This window comes from Salvia splendens, chromosome 22 (assembly GCF_004379255.2).
Source record: "Salvia splendens isolate huo1 chromosome 22, SspV2, whole genome shotgun sequence".
NCBI lineage: Eukaryota > Viridiplantae > Streptophyta > Magnoliopsida > Lamiales > Lamiaceae > Salvia > Salvia splendens.
Window position 1 is genome coordinate 23,313,689 of NC_056053.1, and position 20,644 is coordinate 23,334,332.

Genomic DNA, 20,644 nt, shown 5'->3' on the forward strand with positions numbered 1-20,644 from the left:
ACCACCGTAAAAATAAGGGAGGAAAGAATAAAATTGCAGTAAAAAATAAATGAATCGCGCCAGGTAGGGGTCGACCCTACGACTTTCTGCTTAGGAAACAGACGCTCTATCCACTGAGCTACAGGCGCTGCTTAAAAATATGTCGCTAAATTATAATACTATTATTGAAACTCATCTCTATTCTGTACTACTGCTAATTTTTACCCTCTTGCTATTAAATATATATCCTCACTAGCGCACTTCACACATATAATATATTCTCATCAAAGAGTTTTATGTATTTCCGAACTCTAAATTGTTTATATCTATGGATTATTCTCATTAAATAATGCTAAAAAAGAATAAAATGTTAAAATGAGAAATTTGATTGGGGGTACTAAAGCACAATATACGATATTGTAAACGGATTGCAGGTGCCATCACACATATTGATATTAAAACAATCAAATTTGTTTAACCAAAACTCTTGTATGGTGTATCAGGCATAGTATAAAAAATAAGAGAGGAAAAGAGAGTGAAGAGACTTGGTGATTGCTTGATGATTTTATTCAATACCAGACATCCATTATACAGGTGTACAAAACTTGTGCTCTAAGTTAATTCTTGGGCACCAAGACATTATTATCTAACAAAAACAAAATGATTGAATTTGATAATGGAAGGAACAATTTTATCGTTTGAAACTAACTTTATGCTTAGGGTCCGTTTGGTTATCATGACGGGTTGTTAATATATTTGGGCCCAAATGTGGTTTATAATCATGATCTGCACTTGAGTCTTGATAATCCAGTTGTTTGGTTCACCTATTCAATCATGAATAACAATCCCATCCCATTGTTTGGTTAACTTTGAGCATGTAGATATTGGTCTTGTGCTGACCCTTTTGCCCCTAAGATTTTCCACTTATTTTGGGATTACATCGCCTCCCTTTGGGTTGTCCTCATTCGCGGTTGATTTCCTCCTGAGAGTAACTTTCCACACGACGGCGGCAGCTTAAGGTCGTCGACGGTTTCGAGATTTCAGCTTCCCAGGTTAGACTAACATACTTCGTTCCCAGTTACCCGTTGATGTGCCGAGAGCTCCTAGATCTAAGCTTCTTTTGATATAATGTTGAGTATTAGTTTTCTTGATGGCCCCTGTATTCTGTTTTAATCATGAAGCTCTGAACTTTTATTACCTGATGTGTATGTCGCTTTTGCTTGTCTGCTAAATCGATTTCACTGTGAGAAGCTTTGTCTGAACTTTTATTACCTGGGTGTTTAAATTATTGTTTTCATTCTATCTTCATGTCATATCTGGAGCTCTCTTCTTCATTATTTCTTGTCTCCGTATACACCGGCAATTGTATGTAACACTTGTCTCTGTTTTTAATTGTTCATAGCAATGTCTGAGGCACGGACTAATGCACCTAGTGCCGGTGGCAGCCAATGCACCCAAGGTTTGGGGGTTAAGAGCACTCAGTTTTCACCTAATTTATGCACATCCAGTAGGCAACGACATTAACCAAATTTGATTTGCCTCTATGCTGATTCTCTGTTATAGGCCGCAGTCAGTATCGCCGCTCAAGCTTCCGCCCGTGCGACCGCCCTCGCAGATCTTGGTCTGACCGTGAAGAGCTGATACTAATCTCCGCTTTGAAGGAACTTGTTGCCACAGGATGGAAGTCAGACAATGGCTTCCGAGGTGGATATGCACAAAAGATAGAGGAATGGTTGAAAAATGAGTTCCCAACTACTGATTTGAAGGCAACGCCACACATTCAATCCAAGATTACTACATGGAAAAGGAACTACTACTCGCTGTCCAAAATACTCGACCGTAGTGGGGTTGGCTTCAACGTACACAATGATTTCAAAATTGATTGCTCGGATGACCAATGGGATCAAATCGTGAGGGTATGTGATAGTTGTATATTCTTCACTCTTTCATGGTTTAAAATTTGTTGATCTGCCATGTCTTCACTTGTGCGCCCGCACACTCATTTTTCCATTGCAGCAAGATCCCAATGCCCGCACCATGCGCCACAAAGCTTGGCCTCTCTGGGATGATTGGAAGATGATATTTGGGAACGATAGGGCCACTGGAGGGACTGCTGAGGGTATTGGCGAGGCAGTGGCTAACAATACCACGGATGAGGCATTTACATCTATCGGGGAAAGTGCTGATTACTACCCAAGCTTTGAAGACTTTCTAGGGTCTGATCAAGTCCAACCCGGCTACACAAATGAAGTTGTTGATGACAACAGCGCTCAAAGTGGGCAGAACGTGGCTGCAAACACTAATGCGCCTCCTGCTCCTGCTCCAAAAAAAATGACTCGTAAACGCAAGAGCTGTGATGATGATTCTGCTTTGCTCAACCTCCTTAGCAACTTGCATGCTGAAACGAATGCACGTTTGGATAAGTTGACCGCTCGTATTGGTTATGAGATCGACTTGGGCCAAGCTAGGAAAGAGATCTTCCGTCATTTGGGAAACATCCCGGAGCTGACAGAGTCTCAGCGCTACGACCTCTGCGACATCATCGGTAAGGAGAACTCGAGGCTGGAAATCTTCACCGGCCTCCCTGACGCCTCAAAGCCGGGATATGTGAGGCGCATCATTGAGAAAGAAGGTCTTAATTAGGAGTCGCTTCATGCAATGGGTGGAACGTACATTTGCCGGTTGATTTGGGTAATCAAAAACTATGTTCTTTTGGACCTAATTAAGCTAGTTTTTATATATTATCTACTATGAAGACATTTCTGTAATTTAAACGTCAGTTGGTGGTTTTTGGCGTAGCTTTTTTGTAGCTGACCTTTTTTGGCATGTCAAGAACTATGTTATATTATCTATTGGATGAAGTGAAATGTTGTGTGCTTAATTCTTAATTACTTATACAATATCAAAGTTATATATATCTCAATTGCTGCTGCGTCCCTCAATTCTTCGTGTAGACTCTCCAACCTCATTTTCCATTCATTTTCACAAACCTCATTTTCATAGATTTTATCATATTTATATCACTATACAAATATTCAATCATCAATGCATTGATGATCACGACTTGATAAAATTATTGACTGAATCTAGATGTTACAGCTCTGCGTCGAGCACTACATCAGCAAAGAGAAATAGATGATTTTAATAGATCAAAATATGATAACACATGGACTTCCATTAATATTGTTCCATTTGCATCAAAAGGAAACAGCTCCGGCTGATCTTGCTAATCAAGATCTGTGATAACCGAGCCTAACACCAATCCCATGCTTACTACGACATTCTACTAAAATATTCCTAACCAGCCGACCAAGTAAACTCAAAACACAGCCGAGATTAGTGATAATGACAAAAAAGCTACACAGTCGCACACGACTAGATATCGGGCTTCCGTGGCATCCTATACCAGATGGGGTCTCTCGAGGTAAAACACGGCCGGTGACATTCTTGTTTGTTGACTCAAGGTCTTGTGGTCCTCCGTCATCGAACATGAGCTTGCGTCGTGCAAGAGAAAATGGGTTCCCACTGTTGACCTCGCCCGGCTCTACGGGTTGTGCATTCTTCTTTGGTGCATCACACAAATGGCCCGCTGCCTCCACAGAATCCGACAGGACGATCAACGTTCTCTCTATCCCTTGCATGCTTTCATTCACCGCAAACAGCTCCCGTAACTCTTTGTATGCAGGGTCACCACTACTGTGGTATGCCCCGAAGAGATGGTTTCTCTACATCGATTACAAGGTCATACATCATCTTAAAATATTCACATAATGTTAACTTTTCTACAAATAGCGCATAGAACTTACAGGGAGATGGCTTGCCCACGTGTTCGCCGAGACGATGATCTTGTTGCTCGGTTGATCCCAGTAAGTACCTGCGATTCCTAGGAGCTCTTTGAAGGTCCTATAGCGCTGTTCCAAGAAGTGAAGGCGATCCACAATTTCCCACCATTCAAACGTCACCCCAAAATGATACTCCACCACGGACTGAGCCTCGAAAATAAAGTGGCTGGGGAATACCGAACCCTCACAGCCATAGTCCTTTTTTAGGCGAGCCATGGTGGACAGAATGATGGTGTCAATTTCATGCTTCCATGTTCCACGGTAAAGAAATGAGCTTTGGAGGGGTGAGTCCATTGCCATTTGACGCTATCTAAGTTGAAAGAGAGAAAATATATAACTGTGTAGTTGCTCCACCAATGAGGTTCATATTTATAGAATCCTTTCTTCTTCCTCATTTATGAGCAGAATTCTTACACTCCATCACTCTGATCTACCCCTCATTCATTTCTATACGGCTATTGATGTAGTTGAATCAAATCAAATCCCCCATTTGTAGGATTGGAGATGATTCATTGAAGTGAGTTTGCATATCCCGCAAAAGAAGCTACAACATAAAAGCTACAACACCTACCCCATAAATATTAGTCAATAAGTCACTTTTCGTCCAAGACATAATATACAAATTACAAACAACTTAATTCAAAATATAAGTGCATGTAGGTGATTCACCAAATGTCATAGCAACAGCATAATTCATGAATAGAAAACTACATAATAAGTTGGAGTCTTTGTTGCACATTTTGCATAAACAAACTACACCATTTTCCCTAGCACAAATCCAACCAATAATAAAACTAAACCCAAGCCAGCCAACAAGAGGTTCACCCGAGCTTCAACGCGACAGCGGCCACAGACCCCACAATCACTACCCTGCTTGATGATGTTTTTATTTTTCGCTTCCTCCCTGTACTTCATATGTTTATTAGGCCGATAAAGTTGACTCTTTACATATGTCGGTTGCTTGCCATCCCCTATCCGAGAATGGTAGTCATCGCACCACAAGAAAGACCCGGAATGTTTATCATCGGCTGGGCATTTATAAAAGTAACGACCGGCGTGTGTGGCCGCTTTCCCAGCACATAACAACTTCATCCTGCCACCGCCGCAAAGACACTCGGGTATCATGTCCAATTCTTCAGTTACCGTCGACATTGGCTCGCTACAAAACAAAAAACATTGAGAAAATATGTAATTATTTATAATAACCTCACAATAAGATACTGCTTATATAACAGATGTAATCTGACAATTCTAGGCAAAATTAACCAAATTAAATTTGGAAAAGTCACATAAAAACACACATTACTCCACATGGAGTTAGCCAAGTCATCCCGCATTTGGTTCCATTCTGAAGTTGGCTCTACTTGATCTACGAATTCTAGGTCACCATGAATCTCCTCATCGACCAGAGGTTGTGTATCTCCGTCAACGTGTTGCTCAATTGGATCATTGTGCATCTCACCCCGTACGAAATTGTGTAGCAGGAAGCATGCCATGATTAACCGGATCTGGATCTTAATCGGATAGAAAGTAGCACTCCGTAAGATACCCCATCTCATCTTTAGCACTGCAAAGGCCCTCTCAATTATGTTACGAGCTCTAGTATGCCTTAGATTAAACAATTCTCGTGCATTTTGCGGACGCTGGGTCCCGACTCCCCATTCCTTCAAATGATAGCGCACGTTTTTATACGGAGTAAGGAATCCTTCACTGTTTGCGTATCCATTATCACATAGATAATAAGTTCCTATAAAAGTGCCAACATACGATGGGGTATTTAGCTAGTGTAAATAATGGGAAAAAGATAAAAATGAATACTACAAGGATTAAATAATCACAGTATCCTGTTCTTACACCTTTGTTTACTCTCAATCCACCTTCTCTAGTGACAGCATCCCTAAGCACTCGAGAGTCACCCGCCGATCCCTCCCACCCGGGTAAAAAGTATAAGAACTTCATATTGCGGTCACACGCAGCAAGAGTATTGGTCGCGATTTGGCCCTTTCGCGTGCGATATCGTGGCTTGTCTAAGGTCCTTACGAGCACATTTATGTAAGTGCCGTCCAAAGCGCCAATACAACCCTATTTGCAATTCGGTACCAGCATTATGAAAACAATATATTACTACCAACAAACTGCAAGAATTGAATGCAAATCGTGCAAATTAAAGTTAGATTACCTTGAAGTGTTGCCATCGTGGATCAACACAATTGTTTGTCACCGGATCAGGCCGAGGCAATAAAATTGTATGCAACTTGAGTACCGCTTTAAGTACAAGATGCACATAGTGAGAAATGGTTTCACCCGAACGACGAAATTCAAATCCAGAAGGTCTATTTTTCTTATGATGGGCTAAAATGCCTAGGAAAATTGCTACTTGCTCCTCTAGTAACACAAATCGACCATTCCGTAGTCCACCACGGTCTCTTAAAAGAATACACAATCGTCCAAATGCATTCCTATCCATACGGAGGTTCGAAAAACAGTCGACATCACTAACTGCAGTGAGCCTGTTCATATGCCTCACTTGTGGAGGGATTCGCTCAATTAGTGAATACCTAACTTGGTGATTTCTTACACGACGTGTAAAACGCCTTGTTCTTTTCAAGTATAAGTACAGAATGATGATTTGTTGAATACGCAACAAAAAAAGTATATCTTCCACCATCAGGTTAACGGAAGGGGGTACACGAACAATACGGGCCATCACGAGCAATTCAATTACAACTACCAAGGAAATGTTACAAAATCAGAATGAAATTCATGAATATTGGGCACAAAAACATAAAATTGCCTTTAGAGAACTCTAGATTCAGTAAAGACTCACTTTACTAACGAATACACAGTCATGTGATGCACATACACGTACTCAAATTTGGCTGCAAACTCAAGTTATGAACAGATACAACTTGTCAATACAAACTCTGTGTGCATACTAACGAGAACTATTTACTCTGCAGAGAAACTGGTCTTCCATTTCTATAAACCAATATACTACTAATAGAGATTAAAAATTCTTAGCAATAATAAAGCTCAACACCTAAAAATAAAGAACAAGAGGAGATCTGGAAAATCAAGCACATAAAAAATAAAGCACAAAAGGAGATCTGGAAAATCAAGCACGTAAAAAATAAAAACACAAATGGAAAGAGTCGATTGTTTATGAACTGGAGCATCAATAACTAACCGTCTGAAATTTGGGCGAAAACTTGCTGATGTTTATGTCGACCGATTCCGGTGGACGAATCGGATCCCTAACGCCGACCCCCTGGATGTGGACGCAAAATTCAGACGGCATTTGTGACCATATACAAACACCGATCCAAATTGTTATAGAGGGGAATAATACAACAATTTTGGCCTACCTTTTGTGCGTGGGGGTATGGAGTCCTCAAGTGTTGTAACAATCTCTGGCTTCAATTGTAGGGTGTGTCTGCAGTGGTTTCACACAAGGTTTGGGGATGAATTATTGGAGGAGGTGTTTCCAAAATTCAAATCACGTATAGAGGGCAAAATGGAAATGTTGATGCTGTATCGGGCACGGGAGTCGAGGCATGATTATAATCGGTGCCTCAAATGCTGATACGAAACACATGTTATTTGGATGAACAGTTCGGGCTTTGACGGGCCGACATCGGGCCTCATGTTATCAAACAAAGCAACCAAACAGCAGGTTAACTCATGATAATAACATTTAACATGATTTGTCATGCTAACCAAACGACTCATTATAGTTTTATTTGTCGGTAATATCTTATTCAACTCAAGTGACATTGTGACGAAAACCTGAAAATCCCATAATGAAATTCGACTTTCCATGTAACATGTTTTTAAAATATCGTAATTAGATGTTTGATACATCTGCTTAAGCTTTAAACACATGATTAAAAACCATTTAAACATTTTTGTCATTATTAAGACATAAAAAACTTTGTATGTACCTAGCTTCACATATAATTTGGGTAAATTTCCGCGTTTAAAAGAACTACTATATTAATAAACGGAAACGACCTATCAAGTTTTTACAAGAAGACAGGTTAAAATACATTAGATCATCACAAAAAACAAAGAAGGAAACTTACCATATCTTTTCCCTAAGATATGAAAGATTAAAAGGGATATAGTATAAAATTTATTTCCTAATTCGATCATGTTTCTAAAAGGAAATTGAAGTTTTTCTTCTATATATAAGCTTACATTTTCTTCAAACTTTCGATCAAATTCTTCCTGTCCGAATCAACTCTCTCAATCAAGCTTTCATATCAATGGCTTCTTCATCTTCCCCATACTTGATGCTTCCTATTGCCGACGAAAACAGCCAAGAAATCCAACACCTCTCCTTCTACAACCTCAAACTCCCACCAAACCTCAAAAACACACAATTCCAATGCATTGGTTCATCCAAAGGCTGGCTTTCTTTCTTAGACCAAACCCTAAAAACCCCTTTCCTCTTCAACCCCTTTTCCCAAACCCTAATCCACCTCCCCCAAAACCACCACCAAATCACCAAACTCAACCTCTCCCAAGATCCCTCCCGCCGTCGCCATCCAAACCCTCCTCTTCAACGCCAAGCTCTCCTTCTCCCGCAACCGCAATGCCACGTGGCATGCCCTCCCCTCCCAGAGCAAAACCTACTACGACGCCGTATACTGCGATGCAACAAAGACCCTCTTCGCCCTAGCTCCCGGTTTGCAAGTCGAGTCGTGGAACCTGAACGATGATTCTCCTACAAAGACGACGATAGTTAGGGCTTCTTTCCCGAGATAATTGCGCCTCGCGAAGGAGGCCTTCCCGCGTGATCTCTGCTCGTCTCAGTTGTACCTCGCCCTCTCCCCGGAGTAGGGGGAGGTGATCGCGGCGGTGAGGTATGTAGGGGATTATGTGAGGTACGACGGGGAGGCGGTGTACAAGGGGGACACGCTGACGGACTACATGGCGGCGCCGCTGGTGTGTCCGTACAGGACCATGGGGTTTCGGGTGTTTAGGGCTGACGTGGAGGGTTTGGGGGCTTGTGCGATGTTTTTAGGCGGGAATGAGACGGCGGTGGTGGTGCCGGCGGCGGGATTGATGAAGAATGCGATTTATTTCACGGATGATTATTGGGAGAGGATTGATGAGGATTATAGCTTTGGAGGCCATGATTTTGGGGTTTTCTGCATGGAGGATTCGAGGTTTGAAGAGGTTTTTGATTTAGAGATGAAAAAGATCAATACGCCGCCGTTTTGGATCACTCTCCCTTCTTCCACATGATTAATACTCCATCATCAATTCATAATCCATCGTAGTATATATATTTGTTAGGTCAATTTTGTTCATTGAATGAAATATGTCAGGTTGATTAGTTCTAATTTGTAATTGGTAAGAATGTTATAAGAATTTGTGATTATTTGTTGACAATCGGTTGTTAGTTATTGGTTAAGTCTATGTACGGACAGGACAGTATTGTTACATAAATTAATTATCAACAGCATATAATAAAATTGCAAACTCTAAATATTGTAAAAACTCCAAATTATAATCTGGACCTTTAGAAAATGTCAACAGATGACAAAATAATAGTAACAAAAAATGTCAACACGGTATCAACGGTTGATATTGTGTTTATACTGTAATGACATTTTTTGTTGTTATTTTGTCAATCTGTTGACAATTTATAATTGTTCATATCATGATTTGGAGTTTGTATAATATTTAGAATTTGCATTTTATCACCACTTTTATAGTGAGGGAAACTTACCATATCTTATCCCGAAAATTAAAAAGGGATATAATATAAAGGCAACACAATTTCTTTCCTAATTCAATTCTGTTTCAAAAGGAAATACTAAAAGTTTTTCATCTTTATATATATCCTTCAAACTAGATCTCTCATTCAAATTTCGATCAAATTCCCTCTGTCCAAATCAACTCTCTCAAATCAATGGCTTCTTCTTCTTCGTCTTCGTCGCCATTCCTCATGCTTCCCGTTGCTGACGAAAACACCAAAAAAATCCAACACCTCTCCTTCTACAACTTCAAAAACAACAAACCCTACAACCGCAAACTCCCACCAACCCTCAAAAACACACAATTCCAATGCATTGGTTCATCCAAAGGTTGGCATACTTTTTTGGACCAAACCCTAAAAAACCCTTTCCTCTTCAACCCCTTCTCCCAAACCCTAATCCACCTCCCCCAAAACCACCCCGACATCACCAAACTCATCCTCTCCCAAGACCCCTCCCTCCGCCCCCACACCTACGCCGCCATCGCAATCCAAACACCCCTCCTTTCCACCAAGCTCTCCTACTCACGCAACCGCGATGCCACGTGGCATGCCCTCCCCAACCAGAGCAACACCTACTACGACGCCATATTCTGCCATGCAACAAACACCCTCTTCGCCCTAGCCCCCGCTTTGCAAGTCGAGTCGTGGAACTTGAACGATGATTCTCCTACAAAGAGCACGATAATTAGGGCTTCTTATCCGAGATCGTTGCGCCTCGCGAAGGAGGCCTTCCCGAGTGATCTCTACTCGTCTCAATTGTACCTCGCGCTCGCCTCCAGAGGTGATATAATCGTGGCGGTGAGGTACGTTGGGGAGTTCGTGAGGTACGACGGGGAGGCGGTGTACGAGGGGGACACGCTGACGGACTACATGGCGGCGCCGCTGGTGTGTCCGTACAGGACCATGGGTGTTACAGAGAGCCCACTGATTCAGGCCCAAGATCTATCAGCTGAAGAAACGGAACAAGCAGCTGCAATTAGGAATCCAATCGGAGGCCCGATAGCAGAAGCCCATCGTCGTGAAGCCCGTGCTGGAAAACAGCCCACATATTTGAAGGATTACGTGTTGAGTTTGGAAACTGCCACACATGATTGAACGTGTCCTCTGATGGTTAATTAGTTGGTTTTTCATAGTATTGCATTTTCCCATTTCCTAGTAGTGGATAGTATAGCACGTTTCCATTTCTTAGTTGGTTATTGCATTTTCCCATTTCCTTGTAGTGGCTAGATAGCATGTCTCCCTTCCATAGTAGCGGTTAGTTGTAGCTCCTTATAAATTATGTACTCCTCATTGAGGAAAGGCAGAGAAGAAAACAACTAATCTCAGTTTTTTTTTGTGTTCCCTTTCGTTAAATCCTTCTTGAGCTTTGGTTAAGGAGTAAGATCCTACTCCAAAGGATCTATTCTGTAACAATTTGGTGCTTTCATTGAGTCACAATGCATTCAAAATCAACTCCCCCACCTACAACATCCACCGTGGTCAATACCTCAGCAAATACCAACCACACACCCAACACTCCCACTCCTCACTCGGAGCAATTCCCGTCTCTTCCCCTTCCAATTCAACACCACTTTGATCGCCTACAACTCTCCACCAACACACAAATTGAATCGCTCGCGTCGACATTCACGCAACGCCTCGATCAGTTAATGGCTCTATATCACTCCTCACTTCAGCCACCTCCCTTTTCCTATGCTTCATCACCTCAAAATGTTCGGCCTCCCCCGACATCTTTTACCCCACACCAACACACTCCTTCCCTTTCCACTACACAAATATGTCCCACCCTTCCTGACTTTAGCTCAATTCACCACCCCCATACCTCAGTCACACTCCCTCAAATCATGCACCATCCATTCCAGCCTGCTCATCCCACCTTTCCTCAAAACACTACACCAACAGCCTTCCGCGGCTCCCAGCTTCGCCTCGAAGCCCCTAAATTCGATGGCCAAGACCCTACTGGCTGGCTTTTCCGTATATCAGAATATTTCGACTTTTATGCAACAGCCCCAACTGAGCGCCTTCGCTTGGTCGGTCTACTCCTCGAGGGCCCGGCATCTGAATGGTTTCAATGGGTTCGTAACAACATCATCCTTTCTTCTTGGGATGATTTTGTGGCTCAAGTCCGCCTCCGCTTTGACCCTGGCCACTTTGAAGATTATTTTGGGGCTCTCTCCAAACTGCAACAAACCTCCACCGTCCTCGCCTATCAAACAGAGTTCGAACGGTTGCTCAACAAGATTAGCGGTGTTGCCGAGCCAGCTTTGGTCTCGGTATTTATTGCGGGCCTCAAACCTCTCCTGCGCCGCGACCTTACTCTTCGTCGGCCGACTTCTCTAGCTGCGGCTTTTGCCTTGGCTCGTGAGCTCTCTGCTCAATATGTGGATACCATTTCTGCAGCCACTACTCCCCAACGCCGACAATGGTCTTCTCCAACTAGCTCCACTCCTTCACTATCCTCAACACCACCACCTACATCCAGCACCAATCTGCCACTGCCTTCCACTCGATCTGACCGCCCTATTCGGCGCCTCACCACTGCCGAAAAGTTAGCTAAAGATGCTCAAGGATTGTGCTACTGGTGCGATCAAAAATGGCACCGAAATCATCGTTGTCAATCACGGTTGCTCTTGTTTGTTGGTGACGATGATGAGTCCCTGGACTCCTCTACTCCGCTGGACCCTTCCGCAGATGATATTCCAATCGCCGATGTGTCCACCTTGCAAAGTCTCTCGGCCTCTTCCAGTCCACGTTCGCTCCACCTCACCGGCACTGTTATTGGCTCTCCAGTGCAAGTTCTTATTGATGGCGGAAGTACGCACAATTTTGTCCATCCTAATATTGTGGAGAAACTCCAACTACATGTGCAGCCCACTACCCCATTTCGGGTCTATGTAGGAAATGGAGATTCTTTATCTTGCACCAACCAATGCCTCGAGGTCCGCCTCCATATTCAAGGGTACGAGTTTCTGGTGGATTTATTTATACTACCCATTCATGGGCCAGATATTGTGCTCGGAGTTCAGTGGCTCCAATTGCTCGGGAGAGTGACTCATGACTATGCCTCTCTAACCATGGAATTCACTTGGCACGACTCCCCAGTTTTGCTGCGTGGTGATACATCTCCTCTGCGTCAGATTTCGATGAATCATTTATTTTCATTAGCAGATGCGGAGTCCCTATCGGCCTGCTATGAAATTGTTGTGCTTCCTCGGTCAGCACCGCAACTGTTGCAGCCTTCAGATCCCCCCTCTGATCTCCATCCCTCCGTTCGTGAGGTATTGCTTGCACACGCCCCAGTTTTCAGTCCTCCTCAAGGATTACCGCCGCGACGCCTATTTGATCATAGGGTATTTCTTAAAACTGGTACCTCCCCGGTTCATGTACGGCCATATAGATATCCTCATTTTCAGAAGTGTGAAATAGAGAAAATGGTTCAAGAAATGCTGGACCAAGGGCTTATTCGTCCTAGCCGCATCCCATTCTCCTCACCCGTTCTGCTCGTTAAAAAGAAGGATGGCACATTTCGCTTCTGTGTGGATTATAGAGCCCTTAATGCAGTCACCGTACCAGACCACTTTCCAATACCTACGGCTGATGAACTCTTTGATGAACTTGGTGCGGTGCAGTATTTTACAAAGCTCGATCTTCGTTCAGGTTACCATCAAATTCGAATGCATGATCGTGACTCTCATAAGACTGCTTTTCGAACCCACGAAGGCCACTATGAGTTTCTTGTCATGCCCTTCGGATTGACGAATGCCCCATCAACATTCCAAGCTTGCATGAACCGTCTGTTTCGGCCATTCCTTCGGCAGTTTATAATCGTCTTCTTTGACGATATATTAATTTACAGCACCTCCCTTGATCTTCATCTCCGACATCTGGAAGCGACATTATCTCTTTTATTGGAGAATCATTTTTATGTCAAGCTTTCAAAGTGCTCATTTGGTAAAACTATGGTTGATTATCTTGGTCACCAAATTTCTGCCGGATGCCTTCATGCTGATCCCGCTAAGATTGAGGCAATGACTTCTTGGCCTACTCCAACAACGGTGCGACAATTGCGGGGTTTTTTGGGCCTCACGGGATACTATCGGAGGTTTATTGCCCATTATTCTCATATTGCGGCTCCGCTCACTGACCTATTAAAGTCCAACTCTTTCAAATGGACCGATGCTGCTACATCGGCCTTCACGGCGCTCAAGGTCGCAATGACTTCTGCCCCGGTTCTACATCTGCCTAACTTTTCGAAACCATTTATTATTGAAACAGATGCTTCAGCCACCGGCATTGGCGTTGTCCTTCTCCAAGATGATCACCCTATTGCTTTTTTTAGCAAGAAGCTTGGTCCCCGTCGCTTATCTGCTTCGACGTATCACCGCGAGCTATACGCTATTGTGGAAGCTATTCAAAAATGGCGTCAATATCTATTGGGTCGCACCTTTACTATTCGGACGGATCAACGGAGCTTGCGAGAATTATTGCACCAGATAATTCAAACTCCCGAGCAGCATTTCTTCATCCGTAAACTTATGGGGTATCAGTTTACTATTGAGTACAAGCAAGGCTCATCCAACCGTGTTGCTGATGCTTTCTCTCGGCGCAACGAAGTTGACGAACCGGCCCTTCTGCTGGAAACTTATTGTCAGCCTCCACCAGAGCTGATATCTACCCTCCGTAGGGAGAACAAGACACTGCCCGAATTACTTCAGCATCATGAGCTTGCAGCCCAAGGCAATCTTCAGCCTCCTTTTTCAATTCACGACGGGTTGGTGTTCTATAACCATCGTCTTTGCTTAAGTGCCAGTTCAAGTTTGATTAAATCCATCATTGAGGAATGCCATGCCACCCCTTCGGCCGGTCACCCGGGAGTTGATCATACCTTCCGAAGAGTTGCCACTTCCTTTTATTGGCCTCGGATGAGAGCTGATATCCGTCGCTTTGTTATGGCATGCATCACTTGTCAAACAACGAAGTACTCAACTAAGCCTCCGGCTGGCTTACTTCAACCACTGCCCATTCCTACTCAAGTTTGGGATGAGGTGACTATGGATTTCATCACGGGATTGCCTCCCTCCCGCGGCCTTGGCACAATTATGGTGGTCGTCGACCGTCTCACCAAGTTTGCTCATTTCGGAGCATTGCCTTCTTCCTTTGATGCACACCGCGTTGCTGCTTTATTCGTGGATGTGGTCATCAAGCTTCACGGATTTCCGGTGTCTATTGTCTCTGATCGTGACCCTATATTTCTTAGCAACTTCTGGACCGAGCTCTTTCGCCTCAGCGGCACTTCTCTTAAGCGGAGCACTGCCTATCATCCTCAAACAGACGGGCAATCCGAAGTTAAGAATCGTGGATTAGAACAATATCTTCGGGCCTTCGCTCATGCACGTCCCACACGTTGGACAATACTTCTTCCATGGGCTGAATTTGCATTGAATACTACCTTCCACGATGGGCTAAAAATGAGTCCGTTTCAAGCTTTGTATGGTAGACTTCCACCTTCTATTATACCATATACACCTCGATCCAGCACTCTACCAGCCGTAGATGACGTTTTATCTGAACGTGAGGAACTTATGCGTCAGTTACGTCGCAATCTTAGCATCGCTCAGCAGCGCATGAGGGAGTCCGCCAATCGTCATCGCCGTGAGCTTACTTTTCAAATCGGTGACTTGGTTCTATTGAAATTACAACCTTACCGACAGTGCTCTGTGGCCCGAAAGCTCTCTGCTAAGATCAGCAAGCGTTTTTATGGACCATTCAAGGTTATTGAACGAGTAGGCGAAGTTGCTTATCGCCTCGAGCTTCCGGAGTCAGCTCGTATCCACCCGATTTTCCATGTGTCTCTGCTCCGACCATACATTGCTTCGTCAACCCAACCTGTGGTTCAGTCACTCCCGGCAGACTTTATTGGGGATCGACCCCTCTCTATTCCTATTGCCGCAGTTCGAGAACGCACTATTTTGAAGAACGGAAAACATGAGCGGCAATGGTTAATTCAGTGGTCCGATGGATCGCTCGATGATGCCTCCTGGGAGCCCGTTCAGCAACTGCTCATTCAATTTCCCGATCTTCACCTTGAGGACAAGGTGGTTCTTCAACCAGAGGGGGATGTTACAGAGAGCCCACTGATTCAGGCCCAAGATCTATCAGCTGAAGAAACGGAACAAGCAGCTGCAATTAGGAATCCAATCGGAGGCCCGATAGCAGAAGCCCATCGTCGTGAAGCCCGTGCTGGAAAACAGCCCACATATTTGAAGGATTACGTGTTGAGTTTGGAAACTGCCACACATGATTGAACGTGTCCTCTGATGGTTAATTAGTTGGTTTTTCATAGTATTGCATTTTCCCATTTCCTAGTAGTGGATAGTATAGCACGTTTCCATTTCTTAGTTGGTTATTGCATTTTCCCATTTCCTTGTAGTGGCTAGATAGCACGTCTCCCTTCCATAGTAGCGGTTAGTTGTAGCTCCTTATAAATTATGTACTCCTCATTGAGGAAAGGCAGAGAAGAAAACAACTAATCTCAGTTTTTTTTTGTGTTCCCTTTCGTTAAATCCTTCTTGAGCTTTGGTTAAGGAGTAAGATCCTACTCCAAAGGATCTATTCTGTAACAATTTGGTGCTTTCATTGAGTCACAATGCATTCAAAATCAACTCCCCCACCTACAACATCCACCGTGGTCAATACCTCAGCAAATACCAACCACACACCCAACACTCCCACTCCTCACTCGGAGCAATTCCCGTCTCTTCCCCTTCCAATTCAACACCACTTTGATCGCCTACAACTCTCCACCAACACACAAATTGAATCGCTCGCGTCGACATTCACGCAACGCCTCGATCAGTTAATGGCTCTATATCACTCCTCACTTCCTTGAATCTATGCAGGAATGGAATGCTACATTAATTATTAAACAAGCAAACCTTACTAACTACGCACTAAACACTTTCTAAGAAATCATCATTACTTATTGAGAGTATATTACAGAGCGATTTATTATTAGAAACTCCGATAAAAGTATAAGACAATGGCTATGAATACGATCGAGTTGAAATCATAAATAGGCACCATTATATGAAAGCATAAACTTTACTGAAAATGAATTCTTCTCAAATTTTACTTGCGAAGGTGAGACCTTCTGTGGCCAGCTTATCCAAGTTGTCTGCCGGAGGCTGCACCTTGGCAACTTTGGCCAGGGCCTTGTTCTCTTCCGGGCTACCGCTCTCCAAAAACGCCCCCACAACTTTTCCGTCTTTCACCCAGTATGCTCCGAACTTGTGGCTAGGAGACGCCGGGCTGCTGTCTCCAAACACCACGCTCTCACCAACGTTGTCGCCATAGAACTGCCACGACAGGTCGAATGATCGGGAATAGAAGAAAGGGAGGTAGTCGTACTCACCAACTGATTTCCCTTCTTCGCTAGCGTATATTGCCTGCAGAAATAATAGCATAATGTCAATTGTATCTCACTCCATGTGCAAGATATTTAAATGTGCTTGGGCCTACCTCCACAGCCTGTTCAGCTGATTTGCGAGCGTGATCTACGTGTTCAACTCTTCTAATGTCACCATACATCTTCATGGGGAATGTGGCAACATCACCCACGGCATACACATCAGGTACACTCGTTTTGAAGAAAGCATCGGTCTGCAACAGAAATAAGGTGTAACAATCATAATACCAACAATATGCCTCATTTTTTCTTGAGACTCTCAGTTTGAAGAGTGTTTTGAAGGATGCATGCGGTTTTGTACCTTAATTCCGCCCTTGTCCTCTTCAATCTGGCCTTTAAATAATTGTGTCAGTGGTTTTGCACCCACACCAACGACAACAATATCAGCTTCGAGCACCCTACCATCCTTAAGTTTAACATTTTTCACCTGAAATCAGTGGAAAGGTACAAATTTAGGTAACCTATGAAGTTCGTCACAGAGTATGTATCCAGGAATCAAATTTTCAAAGCTTTAATTAAAGCTCACCTCCCCATTCTCATTGGTCTCAAATCCAACTACTAATGCGCCATTGATAACATTTACTCCCTTGTTTGTATAGTAACCTTCATAGAAGGCAGCTATGCCAGCAGTGAATAATCTAGGCACTGCGAAATCAAACATTTAAGCAGTGTCAGCAGCTGCCATCAGTTATAAAGTCTCAGGGTTGACATAATATATTCAAGCACTTCATCAGTTGTAAATTGAGTTATTTGAACACACTTCTGAAAAAAAATAATGAGATGAATATAACTTACTGCACCAAGGTTCAGGGAAAACCATGCTAACATCAATATTATTGAGTCTCAAAGCTGCACTTAGTTCCAGCCCGATGTATCCTCCACCAACAACCACAGCTTTACTACCATTCTTCTTTGCTTTGATTGCAGCCACAAGTGCATCAGCCTCGTCAATTTCTCTCAAATAAAAGATGTTTTTAGCATCAGCTCCTGGTGTGCCGAAGTCTGTCAATCTAAGAACCTGATCAAAGCAACAGAAAAATGAGAAACACACCCATCAACCAGGATACCAAACTAGAATATGGAAATTATATTCAGGAAAGATACTTAACAGTAGAACCAGTGGCGATGATAAGTGTTTGGTACTTAAATATTTCCCCAGCTGCACTGGTAAGGGTCTTTGAAGCAAGATCTGCTTTGACAATTTCTGTGCTAAGTATCAAAGATATTCCTGCAGATCATCATGACATGGTACGTAAGGAGAACTTTAATTGAATCTCATACAAGAGATACTAGGAAGGAATCTGATCAATGCATGTCCTCGCCGACTCACCCAAAAGACTGTCAACGGTAGAACTACTCTGGCAGGTAATATGATTAATGAGAAAGAAAAACTAAAGTACCTTTCTCTGTATACCACTCGGGAAGGAGCCTCTCTCCACCACTTCCAACACACACATGAAAACCAGGGAGTCTTGCAGTCCCTGGAGGAAATTAATATTAATAAAAAATCAGAACTCTGTGATTGAAATAATACTAATAAAAATTTTCTTTGGGAATTTGGACAAAAACTTTTTTTAGCCAATTTGAACTGAAATTCTACACAATTGTTGCAATCATCTCAAAGAAAACATAACAACAGTGCATAACAAACAAGTGCAAATAAACTTCTCAAACATTACATGACACAGTACAAAATAGTCTTTGTTCAAGACTGAGAAACACATACGTTTGTTTATGAGAATGCAGCCAGGATAAGTTTCACATGGTTACTGTTCATAGTCTAAGAGATATACAGGGAATTATAAATTTCCATTTCTCTATATTGCATTTGTGCGTTTTGCCACTTGTGAATGCTAACCAACTAACCTTCTGGGAATAGGTATGCCTTACTTAATGCCGGGCGTTCATAAGGAGCCACCTGAAACCATCATCAAATAAGAATATTAACTCAACATACACAGGCATCCTTTCGGATGTGAGATCAGAATCTAACAGTGTGAAGAAAAGACTGTCAACATACACATACACCTTTTAGGATGTGGGATCAGAATCTAATAGTGTGAATAAAAGATACGCAGGCATCCTTTTGGATGTGGGATCAGAATCTAAGAGTGTGAATAAAAGGCTTGGGAGGGACCAGGTCCAAGTGTGAGATAACAACAGAAAATAATTGCATTTCCATGTCAGGAAGGGCTAGGCAAATATACCAGCAGATAGCAAACAAAATAAATAACAAAAAAAACGAATTCTCTCAATGAAGAGTTGACATTCACTATACTCCTTTCTGTGATGCATAAAATTGGTAGGAAGCAAAATGCTAAGCTTTTTCTTGAAATGTTTGACAGCACAGAGTAGCACATGATAGACAGAGAGCTTAATAGCTCAAAATTGCTGAAGAAACAATAGAAATCTGAATAAATAGCTTTGAGTGCATACCGCCTCTTTAGAAATGATAGCAACTTCGCCAGGTTTAGCCCCATGCTTAGCGAACGCCCTAGCAGCATATCCCTAACATTACAAGTCAATTTCAAGTTAGCCGCACAAACACAGTACACTAACAAATCAATTCCAATTGTTTCCACATCCTATTAACTTCACATAACTCTCAAGCCACATCGTAAATTCGTAAGCATCCATCTCTTAATCCAATACACATAATCAATCGCAACAAAGGACTGCAGATCAGCATTTATTCCGGGGAAAAAAAACCACAGCGATAAACTTAACATTAGAATCTAATGCTGATAAAATAACAAGCGTCAGCCTTTCATCTTCTATTTTTTTCATTTCATATGCAAAAACTAAACTAATCAATAGCTGAATTCACAGTCGCCATCTAGATCGATAAAATACCCAAAAAAATGAAAATGGAAAAAATTGAACTGAAAAAATAAATACTCACAGCAGAAACGCCTCCACCAAGGATCACGTACTTGAATGATTTCTCCGCCATTGAACAGATTCGGTAAATTCTGGAGATATTTTCAGTTTTGAGCTGCTTTTAGCGGAGAAATTTCTAGAAATTAATAAATATAGTAGCGTTGAAGCCGGCGCAGTGTGTAGATTGGTTGAGGATTGAATGTGGAGAAGATGAATGGCTTACACGTGGCACAGTATCTGCCGTTTAATCTGCTGACAGTGTAATCCGTTTCTCAGTACTAGCATGGAAAAATTAATTCATATTCCTATTTACTAAAATTATTCTTTACTTCATATATTTGGAGGAAACTTTTGGAATAATTTTTTAAGGATTAGAAATAGTTTAACACTGATTCTTTTCAAGTTATTTTCAGTAGTTTAAACAATAGTAATAAAACATATATATATATATATAGTTTTTTATAAACTTATTAATTTTTAATGAGTTAGACATAATGCCAATAAAAATCATTTAATACAGATTTAAATAAAAAATAAAATAAATAAGCTTTCACTTCTGAAATAAAAATATACTAGTTATTAGATTGTAACAAAGATTTTTTAAATTTCAGTAACGTTTTTTATAATATGATTAGGAGTACTATTTATTTTATTTCATTTCATTTTATTTTGAATGAATAGTAATTAGTTAATTATTTGTTTATCTATTTT

At 42.2% G+C, this 20,644-nt stretch overlaps 4 protein-coding genes and 1 non-coding gene across 6 annotated transcripts; 2 read left to right on the plus strand and 3 right to left on the minus strand.

Moving 5' to 3' along the window:
• Positions 1-55: 55 nt before the first annotated feature.
• On the minus strand, positions 56-128 carry TRNAR-CCU. The gene has a single exon. It is a non-coding gene; the product is annotated as a tRNA-Arg (tRNA).
• A 555-nt stretch (positions 129-683) lies between these two features.
• LOC121787204 lies at positions 684-2,867 on the plus strand. Its single transcript, XM_042185880.1, has 4 exons — positions 684-1,031; positions 1,382-1,438; positions 1,543-1,895; positions 1,996-2,867. Exons 2-4 carry the CDS (start codon positions 1,384-1,386, stop codon positions 2,620-2,622), a joined length of 1,035 nt encoding a protein of 344 aa, XP_042041814.1. The 5' UTR covers positions 684-1,031; positions 1,382-1,383; the 3' UTR covers positions 2,623-2,867.
• Positions 2,868-4,419: 1,552 nt separating this feature from the next.
• Positions 4,420-7,544, minus strand: LOC121787203. Of its 2 annotated transcripts, none has more exons than XM_042185878.1 (5): positions 7,187-7,544; positions 7,009-7,089; positions 6,001-6,548; positions 5,678-5,903; positions 4,420-5,568 (listed from the first exon to the last, which is right to left on the minus strand). In XM_042185878.1, exons 3-5 carry the CDS (start codon positions 6,526-6,528, stop codon positions 5,018-5,020), a joined length of 1,305 nt encoding a protein of 434 aa, XP_042041812.1. In that variant the 5' UTR covers positions 6,529-6,548; positions 7,009-7,089; positions 7,187-7,544; the 3' UTR covers positions 4,420-5,017. The 2 variants fall into 2 exon arrangements, with proteins under 2 accessions (XP_042041812.1, XP_042041813.1); XM_042185879.1 differs by having other exon boundaries at positions 4,420-4,980; positions 5,123-5,568; positions 6,001-7,089.
• A 2,197-nt stretch (positions 7,545-9,741) lies between these two features.
• LOC121786949 lies at positions 9,742-10,683 on the plus strand. The gene has a single exon (XM_042185540.1). The coding sequence runs from the start codon at positions 9,742-9,744 to the stop codon at positions 10,681-10,683; it is 942 nt and encodes a 313-aa protein (XP_042041474.1).
• A 5,863-nt stretch (positions 10,684-16,546) lies between these two features.
• Positions 16,547-20,111, minus strand: LOC121786129 (monodehydroascorbate reductase-like). The gene is made up of 10 exons (XM_042184671.1): positions 19,956-20,111; positions 19,490-19,561; positions 18,920-18,971; positions 18,454-18,534; positions 18,163-18,281; positions 17,849-18,071; positions 17,580-17,698; positions 17,355-17,480; positions 17,107-17,247; positions 16,547-17,033 (listed from the first exon to the last, which is right to left on the minus strand). The coding sequence occupies exons 1-10, from the start codon at positions 20,004-20,006 to the stop codon at positions 16,710-16,712; spliced, it is 1,308 nt and encodes a 435-aa protein (XP_042040605.1). The 5' UTR covers positions 20,007-20,111; the 3' UTR covers positions 16,547-16,709.
• Positions 20,112-20,644: the final 533 nt, after the last annotated feature.

Bases quoted from the DNA above. Each gene is read 5' to 3' on its own strand.
- LOC121787204 (XM_042185880.1), top strand. From the start codon at position 1,384: ATGTCTGAGGCACGGACTAATGCACCTAGTGCCGGTGGCAGCCAATGC. The intron at 1,439-1,542 runs GTTTGGGGGTTA...TCTCTGTTATAG, and splicing joins TGGCAGCCAATGCACCCAAG to GCCGCAGTCAGTATCGCCGC. The intron at 1,896-1,995 runs GTATGTGATAGT...TTTCCATTGCAG, and splicing joins AATGGGATCAAATCGTGAGG to CAAGATCCCAATGCCCGCAC.
- LOC121787203 (XM_042185878.1), bottom strand. From the start codon at position 6,528: ATGGCCCGTATTGTTCGTGTACCCCCTTCCGTTAACCTGATGGTGGAA. The intron at 5,904-6,000 runs GTAATCTAACTT...AATTGCAAATAG, and splicing joins CACGATGGCAACACTTCAAG to GGTTGTATTGGCGCTTTGGA. The intron at 5,569-5,677 runs GTGTAAGAACAG...GCACTTTTATAG, and splicing joins TGGATTGAGAGTAAACAAAG to GAACTTATTATCTATGTGAT.
- LOC121786949 (XM_042185540.1), top strand. From the start codon at position 9,742: ATGGCTTCTTCTTCTTCGTCTTCGTCGCCATTCCTCATGCTTCCCGTT.
- LOC121786129 (XM_042184671.1), bottom strand. From the start codon at position 20,006: ATGGCGGAGAAATCATTCAAGTACGTGATCCTTGGTGGAGGCGTTTCT. The intron at 18,282-18,453 runs GTACTTTAGTTT...GATGATCTGCAG, and splicing joins CGAGTGGTATACAGAGAAAG to GAATATCTTTGATACTTAGC. The intron at 17,481-17,579 runs GTGAGCTTTAAT...CACTGATTTCAG, and splicing joins AGACCAATGAGAATGGGGAG to GTGAAAAATGTTAAACTTAA.